Source organism: Leuciscus leuciscus, assembly GCF_965113295.1.
Source record: "Leuciscus leuciscus genome assembly, chromosome: 7".
NCBI classification, from domain to species: Eukaryota; Metazoa; Chordata; class Actinopteri; order Cypriniformes; family Leuciscidae; genus Leuciscus; species Leuciscus leuciscus.
In genome coordinates, this window is record NC_138731.1 from 3,942,349 (window position 1) to 3,969,116 (window position 26,768).

A 26,768-nucleotide genomic window follows, 5' to 3' on the forward strand; every position below is an offset into this window, starting at 1 on the left:
CGTCTCTCAACTTTCTCTTCACAATATCCCACAGATTCTCTATGGGGTTCAGGTCAGAAGAGTTGGCAGGCCAATTGAGCACAGTAATACCATGGTCAGTAAACCATTTACCAGTGGTTTTGGCACTGTGAGCAGGTGCCAGGTCATGCTGAAGAATGAAATCTTCATCTCCATAAAGCTTTTCAGCAGATGGAAGCATGGAGTGCTCCAAAATCTCCTGATAGCTAGCTGCATTGACCCTGCCCTTGATAAAACACAGTGGACCAACACCAGCAGCTGACATGGCACCCCAGACCATCACTGACTGTGGGTACTTGACACTGGACTTCAGGCATTTTGGCATTTCCTTCTCCCCAGTCTTCCTCCAGACTCTGGCACCTTGATTTCCGAATGACATGCAAAATTTGAGCAACCACTGAGCAACAGTCCAGTGCTGCTTCTCTGTAGCCCAGGTCAGGCGCTTCTGCCGCTGTTTCTGGTTCAAAAGTGGCTTGACCTTGGGAATGCGGCACCTGTAGCCCATTTCCTGCACACGCCTGTGCACGGTGGCTCTGGATGTTTCTACTCCAGACTCAGTCCACTGCTTCCGCAGGTCCCCCAAGGTCTGGAATCGGTCCTTCTCCACAATCTTCCTCAGGGTCAGGTCACCTCTTCTCGTTGTGCAGCGTTTTTTGCCACACTTTTTCCTTCCCACAGACTTCCCACTGAGGTGCCTTGATACAGCACTCTGGGAACAGCCTATTCGTTCAGAAATTTCTTTCTGTGTCTTACCCTCTTGCTTGAGGGTGTCAGTGATGGCCTTCTGGTCAGCAGTCTTACCCATGATTGCGGTTTTGAATAATGAACCAGGCTGGGAGTTTTTAAAAGCCTCAGGAATCTTTTGCAGGTGTTTAGAGGTAATTAGTTGATTCAGATGATTAGGTTAATAGCTCGTTTAGTGAACCTTTTCATGATATGCTAATTTATTGAGACAGGAATTTTGGGTTTTCATGAGCTGTATGCCAAAATCATCAGTATTAAAACAATAAAAGACCTGAAATATTTCAGTTGGTGTGCAATGAATCTAAAATATATGAAAGTTTAATTTTTATCATTACATTATGGAAAATAATGAACTTTATCACAATATGCTAATTTATTGAGAAGGACCTGTATATATATATATATATATATATATATATATATATATATATATATAGATATATATTCACCGAACCGTGAATTTTGTGAACCGTTACACCCCTAATATATATATATATATTAGGGGTGTAACGGTTCACAAAATTCACGGTTCGGTTCAATACGATACACTTGTGTCACGGTTCGGTACAGTTCGGTTCGTTTTCCATACAGCAAAAATAAATAAATGCCAGAGAAATTTCCTTGAATTAATTTTTTTTATTATTGTTTTATTTATTAAAACTAACATCATAAAGTATGATTTTTTTTTTTTTTTTTTTAACTGAGCAATAATGGAGCTATACTTGACTCTTCTTATGAGCATATAAAACAAAACAGCTCCTTGGACAAAATGAAATGTAATATTGTAGTAGTAGGCTAGTTATAAACAAAGGTTTATTTTAGTTCAGATTAACATTTGAGGGCAGCAATTGTATTCATAATGTCAAAATAAAACCGACGTAATGTTACTTGAAAGCATTATAGCCCACTATTCCTGACAAACTTCCATACCTTGCAGTTAGTGTTACTACAGTAAATCCATTCCACGGTGAATGTTGCTGATCTGTGGAGCCAGTTCATTCATGGCACGATGTTTCTTCCTGGTTTCCACGTCAGCGATGTTTGATCCGTTAATAACAGAGAAATGTGAATGTTTCTCACTAGATCTCGCAGCGATGTTATTACTTCAGTGGCGAATTGCTTCAGTGCTTTCTTTACTGGTCTGGATCTCTTAGCGCTGTGTGGTGTTGCTTGATCAGGCTCGCGCATAGGGCTCGCGAGTCCCGCTTCACAGGTCAAAACTGATAAACGGTCCACACAAACACAATAAGAGTAGCTCAGTTTCGTTCCTTACATTGCGTTTGCCAGTTGATGTTGTGGTCGCGCCAGCCTCTATGAGCGCGCTTGCCACCCGCGACGCGCCTTCATTTGAAATAACGAAATTTTGGTAGGCAGAAAAAATGGTCCAGCGAACCGTTCGGTACGTAATGCGTACCGAAAACCGAACCGAAAGCCTCGTACCGAACGGTTCGATACGAATACGCGTATTGTTACACCCCTAATAAATATATATATATATATATATATATATATATATATATATATATATATATATTGCTCTTGCATTCTTTCTTGTGGCTATAGGTGACACACCTGAATGAATGGCTCATTAAGTATGCGGGCCCCATTGTCTCCTCAGGTGTGAATCACTACATATGCATGATGGTGTTGAAATCGTTGACGCCCCTTGCACATATGGCCTTTACAAACAAAAAGTGTTTTACAAGATTTAAATCAATGTATTGTGTAATGTGAATGATTAGGTAGGATAATTTTCACATCATTTTGAAGAAAAAACTCTAGGCAACGACATCCATTAGTCAAAAGTCTTATTGACACATATTTAGTATGTGTTTTGTGGCCTTATTTCAGAAACTTTAGTTTTTAGTTTTTTCAATAACCATGCATAAACATTATTCTCTCAAAAATACAAACATGTACATGCATGTTGCTCACATATTATGATAGCCCTGTTTGTGCTAAATAGAGTGTAATTATACCTTTGCCATTAATAGGTTTATAAGCAACTGAGAAAAGCACAAATGTCAGGGCATGTCAGAACATCTCAAGGACCCCAAAAACCCCTCAGACCCCAGAGGGTTTAAGCAAATCAAGGTAATGCCCTTACTAGACCCCCACATTCATCTTTGATAAAGGATATTTTGAGCACTCTCTGCGGGCATATCTCAAGACCAGAGATCGGCTACTGCTACAAAGTCCATCACTGGATGTCCTTGAGTATGGTTGGAAACAAGGAGAACAAGGTTATGCACCAGTCCCTACAACAGAACCCGTTGCACTGGACTACCTTCTGAAGCTGCAACTGTGCAGGGGACTGTGACACTCTCAGGTGCTGCTGTAAAAAGCAAGGCGTCAAGCGTATTTCTGTTTGTGGGAACTGTCATGGTAACTCTTGCCAGAACATCAACCAGCCAGATGATAACAGGAGTGAGGGAGATGCAGGGGAGTTGGATGAGGTTTGTTACATTTTAAACTGATTTAGTAAGTTTTGTATTGTAATTGTTCAATAAAAACACTTTTTATGGATTTTTGTATTGACTTGGAGTCATTTTTACTCAAAACTAATGGCTGGGATAGATTCAGCACCCCTAAAAAATCCTAGTTAGACATCTCAAAAGATAATAATGGTTAATTTTTTTTTTTTTTTTAATCATTATTTTTACCCGGCCGTCTGAGTACCCCAACTTTGATTTGGCCGTGGATAAATTGGGAGGTGTTACTAGACACCTATAGGAACACATGGTAAAGAAAAAGCTATTGGTAAGTTTTTTTTTGTTTTGTTTTGTTTTGTTTTTTTTTGGCCAAAAAAATGCCTAACTTTCCTTAACTAAGAGGTAAGAGTTATAATTGAGAAGATTTCAAAACATATTTTACTGGACCCTAAGCTTTTTCTGTTGCGCTTATACCCAGAGAAAAAAATTATAGTAGAAATGAGTGAGCTTATGCTCAACCAATGGTGAAGACTATTGCTAAATTATATAAAGCATTGACAGATTTATGAGGAGATTCTTCTCAAGGAAAGCAGTTTGGTAAAAACAACTTAGGATTGGGACGGTTCTTATACTGGAAAGAATTTTGCTGGAAAAACTTTTTTATTAGTCCTAAACAGAAAAAAAAAAAAATGTAGGTAGCACAAACTGTTGGAGACAGTGTGGCTCTCAGGATTACAACCTATTTCACATATTTTGGGATTGTCCTAACATTAGATGTTTTTGGAGAGATGTACACAGTATATTAGAAAAGATTCTAGGCACTTCAATTGATTGCAGTTTTGAGGTACTTTATTTGGGCATGTGGTAAGTTTTCCCCTACGCACCTGACTTACTTCACCTCTGGAAAGATGAATGTGTATTTAAAATAGGTAATTTATGTAGAAGAAATGTGAAGACATTTTTGAATTTGGAGCTTTCTAGACTGAGGGGCGTGGGAGAACGGCGCGAGGCCGGTGGCGTCATTACTGAGACGCACCGGTCTCGTATCTCTCACGGAGGAGCGGGAATTTTCTTAGCAATGTTAAAACGCACATCAGCCGATCACTTGTTTAGCGTTCATGTAAACACTACATTCAGATTCACCAATCGGAATGAATTCAGTTAGATTGAAACAAAAGGTGTGCATGTAAACAATGAATGGCGACTGCAGAAACCAAAAGCCGAATCCCGGACATTTTGGACGATCTCGACGGCCAGACAAGTCCGGGAAAAAGAGGATGGTAACCCCTACTACTCAGCTTTCTTCTACTACTCAGCTTTCTCCACAGAACAAGAGCCTGCTAGCTTAGCTTCCAAAGAAAGATGGCTGAAACTATGTTGCCCTGTCCCAAATGGAACCCTAAGCACTCGCAGTCTTCCTCTGAGTCCGCACATTCGTGACGTAATGCCGCTTTGACTGTCGGGAAGAAGTCTGCTGCGGAGTCCGCATCAGCGCGGGCTCGGCAAAAGTGCGCATCAAGGGCGCAAATCGACCACATGGGGGCGCTCGCGAGCACCCTTCTGAGACCTAAAAATTAGAAATGGGACACCCTACGGTCTCACGGACTTAACGGACACGCGCACGCGGCGGCCATTGTAAGTCCACAAGACCGAAAGTGCACATGAAGTGTGCCATTTGGGACAGGGCCTATGTGTACATTCTGTGAGTGAGATCCCTCTATGGGCGGGCTGAAAACATGCGGGACAGCTCCTCCTACTGGCTGTAGTCTTTAGCCTCTGGCCAGAAAATCCTCCGATGATGCAAAATGACGATTTTTGCGTCATCGGAGGATTTTGTCCAGACAAAAAATACATAAATCTCTCGTCTCAGGGGGATATGAGGGTGGAAAGCACGGTAATTCGAAAATACTACAGGTTTTCTACTAATACAAAGCTTAATGCTAAATCCTGAAGTATCCCTTTAAGTTTAACCAAGTGTCCCTGACACCTGCAAAATAATACTCGGGTGACTTCACCTCTGACCGCGTTGGTTGACATCTAAGAATTCTGACCGCATAAAATGCCTAAGAATTATAGTTACCTGACCACAATCCAACCCCACCTAAGAGTCTCACACTGAGTCGAACGACGTCTCGTTCCTTTATGAACACTATCACTTGGGAATAAGATCTCTAGTGTTTCACTATTGCTGCGCAGCAATAACTAGACAGACTCCAGAAAATGCCTTTAGATATGCTTTAATCACGGCTGGAGGATCTCAGACCAATTTCAGAGAGAATCCCACCAGCAAAAAGAATAAAACAGTTTTTATAGAAAAGGAGCATGGCAAAGCGGACATGATACAATTTTTTGCAAAAGATATTTTAACTCCTGTCATTACTCATTTAATTAATTTGTCATTGAATTTAGTGCTTTTCCTGATGCGTGGAAACAAGCCATTGTTAATACTATATTTACATCTGGAGATCATTATGAAGTTAGTAATTATAGACCCATAAGCATTCTGCCAGTAAAGGTCAAAGGTTACAGAGAAGGTCGTTTTTGAACAACTGACATCCAATCTTAACACAGTTAAGTCTGGTTTACATCGTATGCAGTTTGGTTTCAGAGTAAATCATTCTACTGAAACATACACTGCATGTTTTACTAACTGTTTTCTCTTTTTTTCTTTCGCTGATCTGTACTTATAAATGCACTTCCATAGGTTTCATTTACGCTTCTGAAGTTTTCGTTTACGCTCCCTGAGTTTTCATTCGCCATTCAGGCACATAACTCTCGTGGGGGCGGGGCTAACAGCGATGTGTTCTCATTGGCTACTGAGTTTTTGATAGACAGATTCTTGATCTGGAAGTGAAGACGTCAGTGTTGTGTTTACATGTGAGCGTCTGTAAGCGGCTTCCTATTTAATTTTAGTGATATAAAGTTTAAAGTTTTTTTATCTGTATTTATCTACTGCTACACTACATGGTTGAGATGAGTTCATAGAAATAGCACAGACAAATATCATCATCACCAATCATCATTATCAGGATAATGGAGATGCTGTAGACTCGCGGTAAGTCAGTAATTTGTTTTTATTAAAAAGGTGGAGAGATATGTTAGAGCTCATTGAGAGCCCACAACATTATACAGCAGTGTTGTCTTTATTTAGCCCAATCATTACACAATCTTATCGGCATACAATTACAGTCTTTCTTCGATTACATAATGTTTGCTTTTTCATAGGTACAAAACCTAAGAACATAAGGAGGTTCAGTAATTAATAATATAATTCTTATCATGTGTGACATTTGAATAACTTTTATCTAGTTTTATTTAGTAGCCTGAAAATCCTTTTCAAAAAGGCTAATCGATACATTAATTAGTTTGAAATTAATAGTTTGTCTTCAATTTGTTATGTGCAGTTTGTATTGTTAGACTAGTATAATACTTCTCCTTTCTCATTTTGCAGGGAGTTGAGCAACTTTTCCATAAACAAAATTATGATGCTAACCCAGAGGATGAAGTGGTGTATTACCACTGTCCCCATTAGACAGGAATCTTACTTTCTTCAGACACGACACATCAATTTTGAATGACTGGGATCTTGATCTTCAGACACCGGATATAATGCAAATATTTTAATTTCTTTGGAGCTCTAGATTAAAGGAGTCATGACATGGTTTTTGTTTTTGTTTTATTATGTTCCATCAGATGCAATTAAAGTATTACTATAGTTTTTTGGACAAAAAACGTTAATATTTTAGTGATTTATGACCTCTTCCCACCCTGTTTCTCATCCTCTGATTCAAACAGTTGCTGAGTCCTAAATAGTATGCGAAACTAGAATTAGTACATCCCAAATCGTAGTATGTTGAAATGAGTATTCCAAAGATACCCGGATGGTCTACTATTTCCGGTTAGAATTCGAAGTGCAGATCAATGCACACTCTAACGGCTAATATTGCCCACAACCCATTGCGTGCGGGAGGGAGGAGCTTTGCTGTGATGTAGACATGACAGTCGGATGCAGCAGCGGAGATGCGCCCTCAGTTTTTAAGTGTAAGAATTCAAATGTTTAACCCTAATTAAAGTTATATTTTATTGTCTCGTAATATTAATGGGTTTATGTTGTGCCAAAAAAGTACCGTGTTTATCTTGTTGGGTCCGATGAAGATACTGAACGCCTCAGGCTACAAAACAATAAATAAAAAGGCTCTAGTACAGTGTCATGCAAGTGTCTTTTTTATGTATTTCTTTTGATGTTTATGTCTGACTTATTTGTAGTAATACTGTGGCTGTACAAATGTTAACTTTATCAGTCCAACCAAAGAAACAGGGTTACTACACTTTTACTATAGTAAAAGCATGGTTCATTTTCATCTGGGTATTTTTAAGTATTATACATAAGTATAAGATTAAGTATAAAATACGTTAAACAATAGTTACACTATAAACTTTAAATATTTTAACTCAGAAAATAAGTAGCTTTCGTTACACACATTTGCACATGAACGTCGGAACCAGCCGCCTCACAAACGACCTGCGTTTGGTTGATCTACGACGACGCCCTGCTTCACTCCTCAGTTTGGTAAAACACATTGTAAATGTATTGTGGAAAAAAAGATGGGAATAGTAAATAAAATGATATTGGATATATAAGAATTAATGAAATGTAAAATGTTTTGTTAACAGTCGCGGTGTGCGTAACTAGGCAATCATGTTCCCGTTTACGTTGCATGACGTCATCGAAGTATGTCCCAGAACGTGCATACTCTTTTGCTACACACTCAAAAGTATGTACTTTTTCATCACAAAAAAAGTACATACTTTTAGGTCGTAGTATAAGTAGGCGAATTGGGACTCAGCCAGTCTGTTTTGGGGGTGTTTCCCCTTTAAGAGTTCAGTGTTAACGCCCACTGTTATAATTGGCTAACGGCAGTGCTTATGCATAAATTATTAACGCCCCCTAGTCAGAACATGTGCGGATTCTGCGGAACTGTTTACAATAGTAGTAGTCCAGTCATTTTATGAAAAAAGGTTGAACAAACTGCAACAGAAGCAAACTCAACTGATTTTGTATCCTCAATATGTCCTGAGTAAGGAATAAAAAAAAGCCCAGAAGAATCCCATTAGGAGGAAGTTTCGAAAAAGACCCAAATATAGCCTATTCATACGCCTATTCATTATTTTTCTTACGTGAATAGGGTAAAAATTGTAAAAATTTAACCTTAAGATATCACCATGAAAATTACTGAGTTGATTACTTACATCAAGTCAAACAAAAAATGTATTACAAGTTTTTTGCAATTGATTGTTAACATGGACAAACGGTGCATAATCTAATTATGTATGTGCTAATTTGCACAAATACCACAACAGATCTAAACATTGGGTATAGCCAGGTGAAAATGTCTTGTTGAATCTTGTTGACACATAACAGTAAAATACTTAATATTAAGGTCTGAATGGAACCCATTACGGCTACCCATGAGCATTAATACATAGAGGCAGGAAGAAGTAATTTAGAAACCAGCCTTTATTCATTTTTAAGAGATGGGGTTTGGGGTCTGGGTCTGTGGGACTGTTTCTGGGGATTCACTTTTTATTTTGCCTACCTTTTGTCTTCTGCATTCTCCTTACCATTGTCTCCTGTTCTTCCCTCAGACTCGTCCCCCAGAAACAGTCCCACAGACCCAGCCCCAAACCCCATCTCTTAAAAATTAACCCTCTGGGGTCTGAGCTGTTTTCTGGCCATGGAGGTGTTCTGACATGCTCTGACATTTGTGCTTATTTCTGTTACTTGTGACATTGTCATGGCTAAAGTCTTATTACACTGTATTTAGCACAAACTCTGCTACAATAATATATCAGCAGCATGTGTGTAAAAGTTTGTAGTTTTGAGATAATGACATTTATGCGTGGTTTGTGAAAATAAAAAAAATAAGGCCATGAAACCCATACTGATTATTTCTTCACAAGACTTTTGAAAATTGTATCACGTAGCCTAGAATATTTTCTCCAAAACTATGTGAAAATCACCCTGACCGCTCATTCAGATAAGACAATATATTGATTTAAAATTTCTAAGACGTGTTTTGTGTGAAAAAGCCTTATGCGAAGAGGTGTGATCATCTCATTAATATGTATGGCTTTAACACCTGAGAAAGACAAAGACACTCCCCTAACTGCCCTATTAGGAGCGATCAGGCCCTGTCATTCAGAGCAACCTTGCACAAAGAATGAGGAGATTTAAAAAATAATGGCTTTTAGATTGTTTGGATTTATTTACAACACAACACAATCCAAAGATACACAACAAATGACAAAAGAGCACATTGAAAACAATGATCCAAAGACAGAGACCTTTGTGCCATTCCTAAAAACATTGTACATACCTTTCATTTCCAAGGTGTTTGATTTTCACTTTACCATGTTCATGTACAGAGACTCATGTGAATGTTGAAGTCAGCAGGACTCAGTGGCATCTGGTCCCTGAAAGAAAAGAAAAAAAGTGAACATACTGGTATCAAGAGAAACTAGGCCTGCACGATTTTGGGAATACATTTTTGATTTTTCTGGTTAAAATTGCTTTTTAAAATTCACAGAATACACACACACACACACACACACAAATGTTTCCAACAATATATAATATAATGAACACCATGTTTGTTGTGCCTTGTAGGCACAAGCTGTGCAGTACTGCATAAAATAATAATAACAATAACCTATAGCAGCCTATAAATCTTCCAAAAGATTTCAGTAACAATGCTAGAGAAAAATATATTGATTATCTTATGTTACTTCAAATGTTTCCATTCGGTATGATGATATGAAATGAGATAATAGTAAAAACATAAAGCCTAATGTTTGGTGCATTTTTCCTTTCAAATGCGATCGCGCTCCAAAATATGATACATTCAAACGCGATCGCGCTCCAAAATATGATACATTCAAACGCCATCGCGCTCCAAAATATTAAACATTATGGTTATACATATCTGTGTTTGAGCAGATATCTGTTGGGATGGTTGTTGTTGCAGTACAGACTGTATTAAGTGTAACACCTGGAACTTCCGTTGTTTACATTTTGAGCACACATGCGGGTTTATGGTTGTTCAATAAACTCAAGTGTACGCAACTATATTGGCGTTAACCGTCCATTCTAAAGAATAGAATGAAACAATATCCACAAACAGTATTTAACAGTAAACACGGGTCTAAATAGTATAATATTCACCATATATCTAGCAACAGTTCAACTGCAATGTGAAGTTTATGCAACAATACCATAAACTAATAAGTAAGAATTTCTTACCTTACATCTTTCTTGTCTTCAAATCGCGTTCTTCTTCTTCTGAGGTAAATCCAATATAAGCTCAGACGTGTCTTCCAAACTCGACGAAAAGCAGAGAGTTTTTTGGTGTTTTGTGTTTGAGGTAACGAGGGCGTTCGCGTCCCATGTGGACGATTTGCATGTGAATCACTTTTGCGCGAGTGGGCGTGGTCAAATTAAAAGTAATTAGCAAGCGTTTGAGATACTGGACATCCTGTTGGTTTTATACAAATTACTTAAACAGAGAATATTTGTTTTCAGTTTGAATCCGATCATTTAAAAGTACACACTTAAATGTGTATAAAGGTATATGGCTCATAAATGTGTGACAAGTATTCGCTGAGTTTTGTTTCAGTTTATAGACGTGCTCAAGAAAAAAAAAGTTTACCGCGATGGAGAGTCAGAACGCTCACCCTGTTATTTTCTTTATTTTACAAAAGTACAATGTTTTGATTTGATTGTAAGTGGACACATACAAAAGTAGAAATATCACAGATTCTTTTTTTATATTTCTTTTTTCTGTATGACCATAAATGACGGAGTAATTTAAGTTTATTGTGCTACAATGTGAAGAAAATCCAGCAAAATGCGGGGGCGCGTTTGCCGACCTCAGAGGGTTAAAGGGGTGGTATAATGCCCTTTTCAAGTTGTAAAAAAAACTCTCCGATGTCCCCAGAGTCTGTATGTGAAGTTTTAGCTCAAAATACCCCACAGATATATATTTTTTTATAGCACATTAAAATTGTTGCTTTTTGAGGGCGAGCAAAAAACACTCCTTTTTGTGTGTGTCCCTTTAAATGCAAATGAGCTGCTGCTCCCGGCACAGAAGGTGGACAACAAGACATTTCTGAATGGTTAGTTGATGAATTTATTTATGAGGTTCAGTTGCTGGTGTGAACAACAAAGCTCTTGTCGGTATCCTTTACTGATTTTTATTGGTTTTGAAATATTCTGCAGTCGAATTTACCGTACATTACCGTAACCCATTTTATGAAATCATTTCCACTTCCAAATCTTTCTAAAAAGATAGGACCATTCGACCCTATTAAAGGCCTTTTTTAGCTGTATCTAAAACATATTTGTTATCATGCCAAATCAAATGAACAGCATTACACATTTATTTTTCTTAATTATTCTCTTCCTAAACATGACTTTGTCCAAACACACAGGAAAACTCCTGGAGAAACATCTGAGATCCACGTGACACACTATTATAAAGATGGCGTTTATTAAAGTGGAGAATGAAGACATAAAGATTGAAGAAGTGTTCAGCGTGAAACATGAAGAAACTGAGGAACAAACAGGTTAGTTTCATTCTCAAAGCTGAACTCATTTGATCCTTATAGCACACGTATGGGATATTCTTCACACTAACGCCTGTTTCACACACGATCCGATTTCAGTATGTGTTGTGGTTCGTGTGCAGGAGCAGCACTGTGCTTTCACATAAGACGTGTTGTGGCAAAAGCAAAACTTGCCATTAACTTGCCATTCACACCAACAGACGATAAAATTGCCTCCAATTCCTTTCCTTTTGTGTATAAATCTTTATATGAAAAGTTCTGCGGGCCATTCAACACTGTTTTTACACCTTAGTGATTAGTGTCAAAATTGACCGAACGCCTGTAACACCGTGTGTGTGTGTTCACTACTCACTGCTCCTATTGAGTGAGTATGGGTTACCATACTTGGCCTTCACATGTCACTTTCACTATTTTCACTATTTAAATGTTCAGAAATTGGTCAGAAACTACAAAACAACAATAGAACCCATTATAATCATTGATACTGTCTACACTGAATGTGCTGCAGTGCAACGAGGCACCGACAATAAACAGATGTCTTGTTCTATTCCTTTAGGTTTTTAACTGTAGAAAACTATGTAACAGTACATCCATGGAGATCTAGAATCTTGTGTGTGAATGTTTTGGTCTTATGATTAATATCTTTGTCTAGTCAGAATTTAATATAAAAACTGCTAGCTATCCCATCTTTGATATCATTAACTCTTTCCCCGCCAGCGTTTTTAAAAAGTTGCCAGCCACCACCGGCGTTTTTGATCATTTTCACAAAATTTGCATGGCTTCTAGAATATTTTGTTGTATGACTATCTGATCATGCAATATATCAAAAGAAAGAACAGTGCCTCTGCTTTTAATAAAAATACAAATAGTTTTATTCTAGCTTCATGATTTCTTTTTTTTTTATTATCAATACTTGAATGTGGGTAAGTTTCATTAAAAAAAAAAAAAAAATTGAGCAAAATATGTTTTTGGTATATTTGTTTCGCTTGTTTCTGCTTCTTCACGTGTTTTGATCAGGAGATTCATTAATCTTTCAGAAGATGCGTATAGCGGCCCCTACCATATAACAGTGAAAACTTGGAAAGCTGAAAATATTCTAGTTTCTGGAATACCTTCCTGGAGGGCAACTGTCCAAATCAGATGGTTAGATCCACAAATCTAACTTAATTCTTCAGGATTGTTTGAAAATTACTAACAGGTGTGTTTGGTTAATGATGGAACTAAACTCTATAGGACAGTGGCCCTCCAGGACTGATGGTGCCCATCCCTTGGTGTTGTTGAAAATCTAATAGCACTATAAGAGATGTAGCCATGATCATATGCCAAAAGCAGGTAATTTGTAACTTCAATAAGCTCCTTTTCTGTGATATCTGTGATTTCAAGTCCTAAAGAAAGCCAAGGGTTAACAATATTGAAAAGAAGTGATTCTGGCTAAATGCGTGTAGGATCTAGCATACACATTGGTTTTTATGTTTGTTGCTTTGTGCCATTGAACTGGGGTTGTTTGTCTTTTTTTGCATTAGACCTGAAGGCACTGAAAGAAGAGAGTCAAGAACTGAATGAAACAGAAGAAAAATACCAGATTAAGAAACATCCAGATTTCATAGCTGAAGAAAAACCTTTCAGTTGCTCACAGACTGAAAATACTTTATCACGAAGAAGAGCTCAAAAGACTAAAAATCATTTCACATGCCAACAGTGCGGAAAGACTTTCAATCAAAACAGAAACCTTAATGTCCACATGAGAATTCATTCTGGAGAGAAGCCATTCACTTGCCAACAGTGTGGAAAGTGTTTCACTCAAAAACCAAGTCTTAAAGCCCACATGAGAGTTCACACTGGAGAGAAGCCTTTCACATGCCAACAGTGTGGAAAGACTTTCATTCAAAACAGAAACCTTAATGTCCACATGAGAATTCACACTGGAGAGAAGCCTTTCATCTGCCAACAATGTGGTAAAAGGTTCAATCTAAAAGGAAACCTGACAGTCCACTTGAGAGTTCACACTGGAGAGAGTCCATTCACCTGCCAAGAGTGTGGAAAAAGTTTTCGTCAAAAAGGAAGCCTTAAAAGCCACATGGAAATTCACAGTGAAGAGAAGCCATTCGTATGTGGTCAGTGTGGAAAGAGTTTCACAGACAGGACACATCTTAAGAATCATGTAAAAATTCACATCGGAGAGAAGCCTCACATTTGCCTTCACTGTGGAAAGACTTGCAAAAACAAAGAAAACCTTGAGGTTCACATGAGAGTTCACACTGGAGAGAAGCCCTACACATGCCAACGGTGTGGGAAAGGTTTCGATCAAAAAGCAAAGCTTGAAGTCCACATTAGAGTTCACACTGGAGAAAACCCTTTCACCTGCCATCAGTGTGGAAAGAGTTTCACTCAAAAAGGAAACCTTAATACCCACATGAGAATTCATGCTGGAGATAAATCTTTCACCTGCAATCTGTGTGGAAAGAGCTTCTCTCGAAAAGAAAACCTTCAGATTCATATGAGAATTCACACTGGAGAGAAGCCGTTCACATGTGATAAGTGTGGAAGGAGTTTCAGAAGTAAAGAAACTCTTAGAACGCACATGAGGATTCACTCAAGAGAGAACTGTTTTATATGCCATCAGTGTGGAAAGAGTTTCACAGACAGGACACATCTTAAAAATCATGTAAAAATTCACATTGGAGAGAAGCCTCACATGTGCCTTCATTGTGGAAAGACTTGCAAAACAAACGCAAACCTTGTGATTCACATGAGAGTTCACACTGGAGAGAAGCCCTTCACCTGCCCTCAGTGTGGAAAAAGTGTCGCAACTAAAGGAAACCTTGAGGTTCACATTAGGCTTCACACCGGAGCGAAGCCTTACAAGTGTCATCAATGTGACTTGAGTTTCACATATCATAGAGACCTGAAATGTCATTTGCAAACTCATTCTGGAAAGAAATTACAAGGTTCTGAGTGTGGTAAGAAGTTAATGAAAAAGAGCAATTTCAAACCCTCTAGAGGAAGGCGATTTAATTGTGATCAGTGCAATCAAAATTTTCTTTTGTTATCACACTTGCATATACACATGAAAAGTCATGCAAATGTGAGACCATATTTTTGTTCTCTTTGTAGAAAGAGTTTTAAATGGCCCAGCAGTTTAAAATGGCACCAGAAAATCTGTGTGAAATCGAAGATGCGTTCACACCGCAGTTAAATGTGGCCAATGTCAGATCCTCGTCTGAACAGGTGACATTCCTACAAGACTCCATGTTCATCACAAGTGATTTGTCAATGTATAATTATTTTAGTTGCAACCTTCACTTATTTTTTGTCATGTACATATGAATGTGTGTGTCCATACTCCAGCAAGGATTAATTCAGACAGAGCTGACATATGGAGTTTCCTTTGTGTTTTTTTTTTTATTCAATCCAACATACTGTGTTTGAAAAATAATTATTTTGTAACAAAAAAAATGCAAAAAAAACCCCCAAACATTATTAAGGCTCAAAAATAAAGAAGTTGATCAAATTATTTGCAGTGTGTGTAATCTTTGAAAATCTTTATTTTTCTTTGTGCACTTCAAACTCTTTTCATCACTAACCCACAAATTTTGCTCTGTTCTGCTGGGGGGGTTTTTTTGTGTTTTTTTTTTTTGCGGGTCTAAATCTTTTGCTTGCGCGTTGAAAAGTTTTGTTTGTGAGTTGCCTGTCATTGGGCCTCTACCCTCCAAGATGAAAAAGGAATTTCAAAATGACCTGTCACACCCACTACATTTTTCCGCTACGGCCGCCACAAGTCTGAGAGAAGAGCAAGCGATGGCGAGCAACAGGTCATTTACTGGCTAAGAACTAATTTAATATCATAAACTCAGTTAAAAGTTAACTGATTTATTCTCTCCTACTATGCTCTCCCATCTAAACCAGTCTGTAGTTAGTGATACCACTGAATAGATTTGATTAGCCAACAGTATAGCTAGCTGCCAGAGCCCCCAATAGTATACAGCTGCAGATACCTTAGATTGAGGCTTAGGTAATCTGTCTATAGGTGATGGTCAGATCTGCCATAACTTCTGTTTGGAAACTGCTGTCTCCCATGGCGCTGTGGTTCATTTTAGACTACCTGGAAGCGTCATTGTTCGTAAATTTGTGATGATTAATTTTTGTCCAGCTATTTTGCACCAAAAGCCTTGATTAAATGATTTTAGTGAAGCAAAATATCAAAGCAAATAAATTAAGATGCTTCCAATTAATTAGAGAAAATTATAGACTTTTAAAATTATAGACTTTTGATGTGTGTGTGTGTGTATGTATATATATATATATATATATATATATATGTATATGTATGTATGTATGTATATACTGTATATATGTATATATGTATGTATGTATGTATATATATATATATAGATATATATATATATATATATATATATAGATATATGTATATGTATGTATGTATGTATATACTGTATATATGTATGAATGTGCGTGTTTGCAATGTCAATTTGTGTTCATTGTTCTGAATGAACAAAATTATGGTTTTAATAAGACTTATTAAAAAGTAAAAAAAACTCAGCCACTTCGATATAATTGCTTTGTCACGGCAAAATCAAACTTAAAATCTTTATAAAAACATGATGAATGTGTACGTGGTTTAAGTGAGCAATCAGCTTGGTGAAATTAACGGTACATCTCTATGTCTGTGACCAGTGTTTACAGAGTTTGTTGAACTGATGATCTCAAAATAAGTTGACTGTTTATAAGAGCAGCTGAATGTCTAGGTTACTAATGTAACCCCTGTTCCCTGAAAGAGACGTTACGTCGATACTGTTATGGCAATAAATGTAATGGGGTCTCGCCTGTGAGCCCAATCACCTCCAAGTGGTAAATAAACGAGCCAATGGACATTGGCCAGTGAGATAACTGATGTATTGGAGTCCCTATGAAAAGCACCATAACCACTGAACTGTTACAAGTGTCGGAGACACAGATGCTGGCAAGCTGTAGCGTGACCTACCCAGCACCCTGTATAAGCCCAAGGACAGTTGTCCTCCATACCAAAGCAATAGAATGGACTTGGGATAGTCGTCGTTATTGTTCCTCAATCGTGACATTTTACAGGGAAGAGTGCTTCAGACCTCAATTCCCATGCTTTTCAGCCATGACCAGTGTTAATGCTGGGAAAGCGTGACCAGTCCAACAGAATGGGACGCTACAGACGCCACACCCTGCCTAAAGGGAGGTAACGTATACACATACAGTATGGACTGACCCGTGGGGCAGTGCTTCATATGTAAGATCTCTGCGGTAGGTCCTGCCTAGCCAGGGGGAGCTACTACCAATGCAGATATGGGGCAGAGCAGAAAGACTGCCCAGTGAAAGACACGGGTTCACCGACAGGGAAACCTTATTGTGGACAGTACACATATGGGATTACCAAGGGGAAATCGCAGAAAATGGGCATCACGGAAAGAAACCGGCTCCACTTGGAGATTGTAGAATCTCGTGAATGTGTTAGGTGTTGCTCAGCCCTGCAGATCCGCAGATGTCTGCAAAAGAGGCGCCGTGGAGGAAGAAAGGCCGCAAGTGGAGTGAGCTTACACCTCGGGGCACGGCTTCCACTATCCGGTGGGCCAACCTCTTTTTGGAGACGGCCTTTTCCTTCTGCTGATCTCCCAAACAGATACCGAGCTGCTCTGAACTTCTGAAGCTCTGCATGCGGTCGGGAGACGGGGCCAGTTGAAACTCAAGGCACGATTCACTGACCAAAAATGCCTTCAGGTCCCCCACCCTCTTGAAGAAAGCGAAGAGCGGTCAGGAGCACTGTCTTTAGAGACAGGATCGTAAGCATGACTGACAAAAGCAGCTAGAAGAGGGCTCTCTGTTGAACGGAAAGTCAAGTCAAGTATATTTGTATAGCGCTTTTCACAATACAGATTGTATCAAAGCAGCTTCACAGTATTAAATTAAAATAATACAACAAGGTTTGTTTCTAGTAGAATTTATTGATTGATAAAATTAAATTAAATATCCCCAAAATATCCCCAACTATCCCCAACGCTCTGTGGAAAGGACCACAGAGCGGTCCCGGGAGGGGATGAGGTGTGGTCTGGGAGGATTTAACCTCCTAGCGCCTCTCAGGTAAATGTTGATCAGGTTGTGCTTCCCAAGTGACCTGCCATCACAGAGCTGATCAGGCATTTCCGGGGATCTTCCCTTTGGGAAGAACACCACTCAGCGAACAGACTCCACTTCAAAGCATAAGTGTGCCCGGTAGAGGGGGCCCTAGCTTGAGTGATAGTGTCCGCCAGGGAGGGGCTGTTGCAGGGGGGCATCAGTTCTGAGAACCAGATCCTGGTGGTCCAGTAAGGTGCATCCATCAAGACCTACTCCTCTTTCTCCCTGACCTTGCACGGTGTCTGTGCGAGCAGGCTCACTGGGTAAAACGCATACTTGCGTAGGTAAGGCAAGGTCTGACCAAGGGCTGAATTTTTGGTGACAGCTCAGTGTGATGGCCACAGGGAGTGTGCCGCTGCACCATGCCCATCTTGGGAATCAGCCGTATAGCCAGTGCTGAACTGGTCTCATATGCATCAATCTGAGTGGCGTTACTGTGGCTGCAGATGCCATATGACCCAGAAGCCTCTAAAATTGTTTCAGCGAAACTGCTGTCTTCCGCCTGTATATATTCAGGCAGTTCAGCATCGACTGTGCGTGTTAGCTGGTGAGACGGGCTGTCATACTGACCGAGTCCAACTCCACACAGAGAAAAGAGATGCTCTGCACGAGGAAGAGCTTGCTCTTTTCCCAGTTGACTCAAAGTTCCAGATGGCTGAGGTACCTGAGCATCAGTCCTGTCCTGTAGGAGCCATGTAAAATGAAAGTCATGTGACCAATGCTAGAAGAGGAGTGTCAGAGCAAGTTTACATGCACACCGGTACGTTGATAACTCACAAAAATCAGCTTAGTGAAATATTTGGTTGTCCGGGTTTACATGCACACCAATAAACCCGACAGTGTAAGTAAACTGCGTTTACAAGACTTTATTAATAAATCAGGTTATTTCCCGGTAGTAATATCAAAACGTAATAATTTGTGTATCTTACTTTGAGTATTTGATTTATGTCAGTTATGATGTTAAATAAAGCATTAAAAACCAAAAAAAAGAGTATTGCAACATGTCAGCGGGAAACTTGAGGGCTCATATATTATCCTCTTGTGCAGTTACAGATGCAGCATTTTGATTGAGCCACTTCTTCTGCATGAGATTTATAATTTTTTGGGCTCAAGAAAGATTCTGAGTTTGCAATATATTTCCTCTTCCCTAACTGCAAAACGCTCGCTCTGTCTGGATGCGTTTAAATCCACAGTAAGGATGTGTTTGTCACATATCACACACTGGCTCAAATCCGTGTCAAATTAATGGAAGACATGGTGAAGTTGGTTGCAAGAATGTACATTTATTTAACATAAATAGAAAAATATATAAACTAAGACAACATCATGGTCATATGTCATTTCTGTCTTTTGTATGAATGCTAGTGTATCAAACATAGAAAACAAAATACTCCAAAACAAATAACAAAAGCCAAAATCAAACACAAAAGAACCAGGAGCAAGCTCTCACAACACTAACACAGCCCAAGCTGTTATAGAGGGAAGAATAAGCCGACAGAAAGCAGGGTTAATGTTTTTACATGGCGGGCGAAATAGGCGTGAGAGTAAAAAATGTAACTGTGATGATCGTAAAACTGAGGTAAATTGAGGTAAAACTATGTTGAAATTAGCCTTTAGGTTACTATCTTTAAAGAACTGTGCACTGACAATAGCAAAACTGGTTATTACTTCAATTGTAAACTTATTATTTGTAATGAATAATAAAGACAATTCAGCCAGTACTACTGTAGCCTTGCAGGAACTTTGCTTTGAAGACATGTTAATCAACTAACTTTCACATTTCAATATTTCCCTAACTTCTATGGGGTGTTTTTTATGTGTGAATACTCCCAACAGCAATAGAATTGTATCAGTAGAACTTCACATTTTTATTTTCTGTTTGCAGGAAGAAGATTATGGGCCCTATCTTGCACCCAGCGCAATTGCCTTTGTACACCGACGCATGTATCATTCCTATTTTGCACCCGACGCACAGCGGACTTTTCCCTCCACAGACGCACGTCTGTAAATTAGGAAATTATCTTGCGCTCCTGGGGGCGGTTCAGCGCAAAGAGGAGGAGTGTTCCGGCTCAAACGTTCCCTGGTGCTATTTTCCAGTTCCAGAAAACAATTCCGCCACTGACCAGGAAAACCTAGTCTAAAGTCAGTGGCGCGTTATTCAGATGCTATTTTAAGGGCGCATGCTTGGCCATAATGTAGCGTGTGCACAACGCGCATACACTTTGCTTCTCTCATCTACACCAGTGGTTCCCAACCTCTTTTTGTCTGAGACCCCCTTTTTCCCAAGAAAATATTTTAGGGCCCCCCTTCACATTTAATGATATTATCGCTCTTGTAAGCTTGCAGCAAGGATGACAGAATATGTTGTTTTCAAGCAAATGGTATGTTTACTATAACCAGATATGTTTATGCACAAATAATAGCCTATAATATTGAAAATACAATAACAAAAACATTAGTAGGCCCTTTGTAATTTAAAAACGTAAGCCTAGGAGTAGCCTATAAATTGGCCCTATTTTAAAAATGCAATAACAAAAATATTCACACTGGTGTGTAGATAAAAAAAAAAAAAAAAAGTATATAGGCTATTACTAAATGACTGCTGTCTGGGACCTCAATACTTGCATGTTATTTGTGAGGCTTTATCAATGTGAGGCTTTATTTTTGAGGCTTTTGGCGCTATAGCGAGCGATAGTAAACTTGCGTTTATTAACAGAATAATGCGTCTTTCGGAAGAACATTGTAGCCGGAACTACTTCTCTCTGTGTACGTCTATGACGAGTCACGCAGGTACTGGGCTACTCCGCAGCGGCAGCGATCCGAACCAGTGTGAAATAGTCCCAATGTAAACACTTATTATAGGTGTACCATAGTGGTTCAGGATAAGACAAAAACACGGATTGGAAAATGGATTCATGATGAACTCGCTCATTATATACATTTTGTAAATTTTGAACAGAAAAAAGTTAAGGACTTTTATTTAATGCTCATTGCTCAAAACTATTCAAAATACGACGCGACCCCCCACAGAGCTCGCTGAGGCCCCCTTGTGGGCCGCGACCCCCCTGTTGGGAACCAATGATCTACACAGACGCAGCAGTTCCCATTTTGTACCATTCAAACCATAAATAATTACAAGGAAAAATATTCCACACGAGGGAAATCATTGTGGTGTCCATGAAGATCAATCTAGCTTACACATTTACCTAAATTAATATACGCCTGTTTAACCGAAGCTAATTTGGGTGGGTTCTCCCCATACAGTGTCACTTCTCTGTCTTTGACGGCCCTGACGAGAACGTCTTACACCTCTTACACGGTCTCCTCGGCTGTGAACCGCTCCTGGCATGCGCCTGGCGAATCCACCATTATAATAGCAATCCATGGAAAATGTTCCCATGTAACAAGCGCGCCTGCTCTTAAAGGGAATGTAAGGAATTGGTTTATTTCACATTACGCCCAAACCACACCTATGAATAATGAAGCTACTTCAGACCAACCCATTTTAGATTTGTGTCAGGCGCAAGAGTCATTTATCCCGATCCGCCCACAAAGTTACTTGCGTTTCGCGTTTGATACTTGTGTTTCAGATCGTTAAAATAGGGCCCTTGGTGTTGATAGAGGAGGCAACATCTTCAAGGCAAAACCTTAGATCTTACACTAATGCAACATCATCCAATGTTAAGCATCACTCTAAGATAGTACACAAGCTAAAGCTAAATTGAACATTGTCAATTATCAGTTTTACAAAATTGTAGTCATTTGAGGCCCCGTGCCCAAAATGCACGCACAGGAACATTTCCAGTTTCAGAATTAGAATTGCATGCAATAGTGACTCACATTAAAGCTTATAAAACACCTAAAAGTGACATGATCACTGGTTTAAGAACAGGCCAAAATATAATATTTGTGTTTAATAATACAATATAATAATACTTGTGTTTCTCTGGGTCTGGAATGGCATGAGGTTGAGTGACTGTTTTTGGGTGTAATATTTCTTTAACCTTTGTTTACACTATTGCTTAAGTGTTTCAGTAAACTAATGTGTTAAAACCCGGAGTATACTGTATACATGAATTAATATCGTTTTGCTTTTCTAAACCTTAGCCCAGATGGAGTGCCAGAAAAAACTACTGTGCTCATATTTGGATCATACAGGTGCGTCTCAAAAAATCGGAATATCTTGGAAAGGGTGCACATTTTTTATCATTTTTTTAAGAAAGTGAAAATGTAATATATACTAGACTAAAAACATGTAAACTAAAATGTTTCAAACCTATTTATATGTTAATGTCGATAATTACGACCTACAGCAAAAAAAAAAAAAAAAAAAAAAAAACACATCTCAAAATATTAGAATATTTAATTTCAAACTTGATTAAATTACCATTCATACAGTATAAATAGCGTGTATCTCTCGGTCAACTTCAGTACTCTCAACCACAACCATGGGGAAGTAAGCTGACTTGACAGTTGTCCAGAAGACAATCATTGACACCCTCAATAAGCCACAAAAGATCACCGCTGAAAGGGCTGGCTGTTCGCAGAGCGCTGTATTGAAGCATATTAATGGGAAGTTGACTGGAAGGAAAAAGTGTGGCAGGAAAAGGTGCACAAGCAACAGGGATGGCCGCCGCCTTGAGAGGATTGTCAAGCGAAGCCGATTCAAGAACTTGGTAAATTTTGCATTTCATTTGGAAATCAAGGTCCCAGAGTCTGGAGGAAGAGTGGAGAAGCACAGAATCCAACTTGCTTGAAGTCCAGTGTGAAGTTTCCACAGTCAGTAATGATTTGGGCTGCCATGTCATCTGCTGGTGTTGGTCCACTGTGTTTCATCAAGTCCAAAGTCAACGCAGTCGTTTACCAGGAGATTTTAGAGCACTTCATGTTTCCATCTGCTGACAAGCTTTATGGAGATGCCGATGTCCCTTTCCAGCAGGATTTAGCACCTGCCCACACTGCCAAAACTACTACAAACTGGTTTGCTCGCCATGTGCATTTACTGTGCGTGATTGATTGGCCAGCCAACTTGCCTGACCTAAACCCCATAGAGAATCATTGTCAAGAGGAAGATGAGAAACACCCGACCCAACAATACAGATGAGCCGAAAGCTGCTATCAAAGCAACCTGGGCTTCAACAACACCTCAGCAGTGCTTTTTTTTGTATTGTAAATCCTTTTTTGATTCATCTTAGGAAATATTCTAATAATTTGAGATACTGGATTTTTATTTTCATAAGCTGGAAGCCATAATCATAAAAAAAAAGGTTAAAAAAAAAAAAGGCTTTATATGTTTTACTTTGCCTAATGTATCAAAAATATATGAAAGTTTTACTTTTTGAATTCAATTACAAAACATGTTTTACTTTTCCACGTTTTTAAATTTTTTTGAGATGCACCTATATCATGGTAACCTACCTGACTATGTTCATCGCTTTGAAAGGTCATAAAATATATATTTTTTTATTACAGTGAAGAGGATGTGATCATCATGCAGAAGCACAGATAAACACCACAAAGACATTTGAAATCGGTGTGTCACGAGACAACATGGTTGAGAGAGGTCTGGAGCTGTGGAAACGTCAAAAAAACAGAAAGCCCTGTCAATCCCTTGAAAATCTCCTTCCTGGGAGAGCCAGGAGTTGACACGGAGTGGAGTTTGAATCATCATTGTTGAATCATGCATTAAGTAGACATGTACAAGTGCAGAATTGCTTTTTCAATGCCTATCTCAAGCCTAATGTTATTTCTTTTTTTCTTTAGTGATGGTTGCTGGCATTGAAAAATGTCTATTTTTAAGATGATGCGAAGAAAGGAAAAACTCCCTCAATGATCTTTTATCTCCTCCACGGTCCCTAATATCCAGCCTTCAATAACTGCAACTAGGATTTTCTGTTTGTTTAGCAACTGTTGCAATTAATTATGTTCCTACAAAACATTTATTAACTTTTTTCCAGATTTGACAAATTCAGAGTTGAAAAGGGAGCTTCAAAAGTGTGGAAACAAATCATTATGAACACTCTGAAAATGGCTCTACAGAAATTTGTTATAATTCACATCAGCTTACCACTTGAGACCCTCACCAACACCACAATATTCCAGCAGAAAGCAGATACACAAGATATATCCTCCCTCTTTAAGAAGAAAGAAATTCTTCAGAGAATGTGTTATTAGGAGTTACATGCGTGCCTTTCCTTTAAAAGGTGCTTTGGCAGTTTGTGAACACTGAACTCTCAGCTTCCCAAAGTCACATGATCAGTGCTACTTTCCAACTAGCCATACCATTCAAAACCATGTGCATTTGTCGTTAGCAGCGGGAAGGTACTCTGGTCTTGATCAGCTTAATCTGGAAATAAAGCTACAGAAATGGAAAGATAATGACCCGACTGCACATTTTTATTTCAGAAAAGGCCCAAATCATAGACAATAAAAAAATATCCCAAGATGGTTATTGTGTGAAAAGTGAAGAAAATGAGTCCACCATGCAGAACACATTTTTATTTGTACATCTGTCACAAGAACAGCAGAGACTTATTAAACGTCATGGAGACATGGTTCTCCTGGATGCCACATACCAAACATCAAAATATGCCTTGCCACTTTTTTAGTTGTTGTCGGGACAAATGTTGGTTACAAACCTGTTGCAGAGTTCATCTGTGAAAATGAGTCCACCGTGGCGATCTCTAAGGCCTTGTCTTTAATAAAAAAATAGAAGGATGCCTGGAATCCAAATGATTTCATGACTGATTATTGTGAACGAGAACACCAGGCTGTTGGTCTTTTACATCGAGAGCAAGTCTGGACTCGCTGGACAAGGGAAATGTGGTGATGGACCAGGAATGTCTAGGCCTACATTTTGCCCATACATACACTACCGTTCAAAAGTTTGGGGTCAGTAAGATTTTTAATGTTTTTAAAAGAAGTATCTTCTGCTCACCAAGGCTGCATTTATTTGATTAAAAATACAAACAAAAACAGTAATATTGTGAAATATTATTTCTATGTAAATCAGCTGTTTTCTATTTTAATATATTTTAAACTGTAATTTATTCCTGTGATCAAAGCTGAATTTCCAGCAGCATTACTCCAGTCTTCAGTGTCACATGATCCTTCACAAATCATTCTAATTTGATGATTTGATGCTCAAGAAACATTTATGATTATTATCAGTGTTGAAAACAGTTATTTACATTTTTATTTCATGATGCTATGATGAATAGAAAGTTCAAAAGAACAGCATTTATCTGAAATCTAAAGCTTTTGTAACATTAAACACTACCGTTCAAAAGTTTGGGGTCAGTAAGAATTTTAATTTAATTTTTTGGGGAAATAAATAAAATAAATCAATACTTTTATTCATCAAGGATGAGTTAAACTGATCAAACGTTACAGTAAATACATTTATAATGTTAGAAAATATTCTATTTTAAATAAATGCTGTTCTTTTGAACTTTCTATTCATCAAAGAATTTTGAAAACAATTTTTACACAACAGTTTCCAACACTGATAATAATAATGAATGTTTCTTGAGCATCAAATCATATCAGAATGATTTCTGAAGGATCATGTGACACTGAAGACTGGAGTAATGATGCTGATGATTCAGCTTTGATCACAGGAATAAATTACAGTTTAAAATATATTATTTTAAATTGTCATAATATTTCACAATATTACTGTTTTTTGTATTTTTTTTTATCAAATAAATGCAGCCTTGGTGAGCAGAAGAGACTTCTTTTAAAAACATTAAAAAATCTTACTGACCCCAAACTTTTGAACGGTAGTGTATATATGAATGTCACCCGTTCCTTGATTAGTCCCTGTGTATTTAAGCCCTGTGTTTGGTTCAGTTTGGCTGTCTGTTATCGCTGCGTTTGGATGGTTGTTCTCTTCCGTGTTCGTGTTTTCCTGAGTTCATTGTTGATACACCTTTTACTGCTGCATTTGGTACTTACCTTGCAACCACCATGTGACACCTAAATGATAAGTTATAGTTGTATGTTTTGAAAATTGTTCTGTCATATATCTAATAAAGCTGTCTTTATGGTGAAATGTCAAAAACATAACTATATTGATTTAAATTATGTAACATTTTGGCTTGAGTGTAAAGAACATTTATCGTGATGTTAAAGGTAATAATGCTATGGTAAAAAAACAAAACAAAACAGTTAATTGATTAAAAGAAAGTTTCCGTACTATATACTATATATGTTTGCTGGTTGTCAGTGTATTACAAAGGTACAAAACAGATAGCAGTACTTCAAAGGTTGTGAAGTTAACATTATATCAGATAATTCAATATGTTTTTTTAAGTTAAATCTATAAAGCGTAAAATGTTGCTACTGTATTTTTTACGGTAAATTTCTGGCAACCACAGCTGCCGTTATTTTACAGTAATTTTAACATTTAACAAATTTTACAGTGTATTGATGAAGGTATAATTACAAATGATGCTACATTTCTGATTCTGTAGAAAGTATAAGCTAAAAAAGTTAGTGCTCTCTGACAAATATAGCGCAGCTGTGCCTCAGGCGACCCGAGTTCCCCCCTCCGTCCACCCCGAGCTTTCCTGACTGTCCTGTCCAATGAAGGCATCAACATACCAAAATAGAACTAAAATACTAAAATAATACTTTTATTTAATTGCTTGTAACAAAATTAGAGACTTTTGTAATTAGTTTATTTAAAATAAAACCTATGATTTGATCTATGAGCACTTTTATTTTATTTTAAATATATATAACACATTCTCTGTTATTGTTCTGGCCTCTCTGTTACAGCTCCGGTTA

The 26,768-nt window shown here is 38.2% G+C and overlaps 1 protein-coding gene and 1 long non-coding RNA gene across 3 annotated transcripts in view; one reads left to right on the forward strand and one right to left on the reverse strand.

Moving 5' to 3' along the window:
• The window catches only part of LOC309503352 (uncharacterized protein), a 46,200-nt gene extending 30,879 nt beyond the window's left edge, over positions 1-15,321 (forward strand). Inside the window, exons 2-4 of one of the 2 annotated variants that reach the window (XM_082176151.1) lie at positions 11,682-11,816; positions 13,340-14,776; positions 14,931-15,321. In XM_082176151.1, coding sequence (XP_082032277.1) covers positions 11,732-11,816; positions 13,340-14,776; positions 14,931-14,959 — 1,551 coding nt within the window. In that variant the 5' untranslated portion in view covers positions 11,682-11,731 and the 3' untranslated portion in view covers positions 14,960-15,321. Of the gene's footprint in view, positions 1-11,681; positions 11,817-13,339 lie in introns of both variants that reach the window. The other variant, XM_082176150.1, reaches the window with a different exon arrangement.
• LOC309503583 overlaps positions 1,432-26,768 on the reverse strand; it is a 194,824-nt gene continuing 169,487 nt past the window's right edge. Inside the window, exon 2 of the long non-coding RNA XR_014207754.1 lies at positions 1,432-1,675. This is a non-coding gene — a long non-coding RNA (uncharacterized lncRNA). The remainder of the gene's footprint in view (positions 1,676-26,768) is intronic.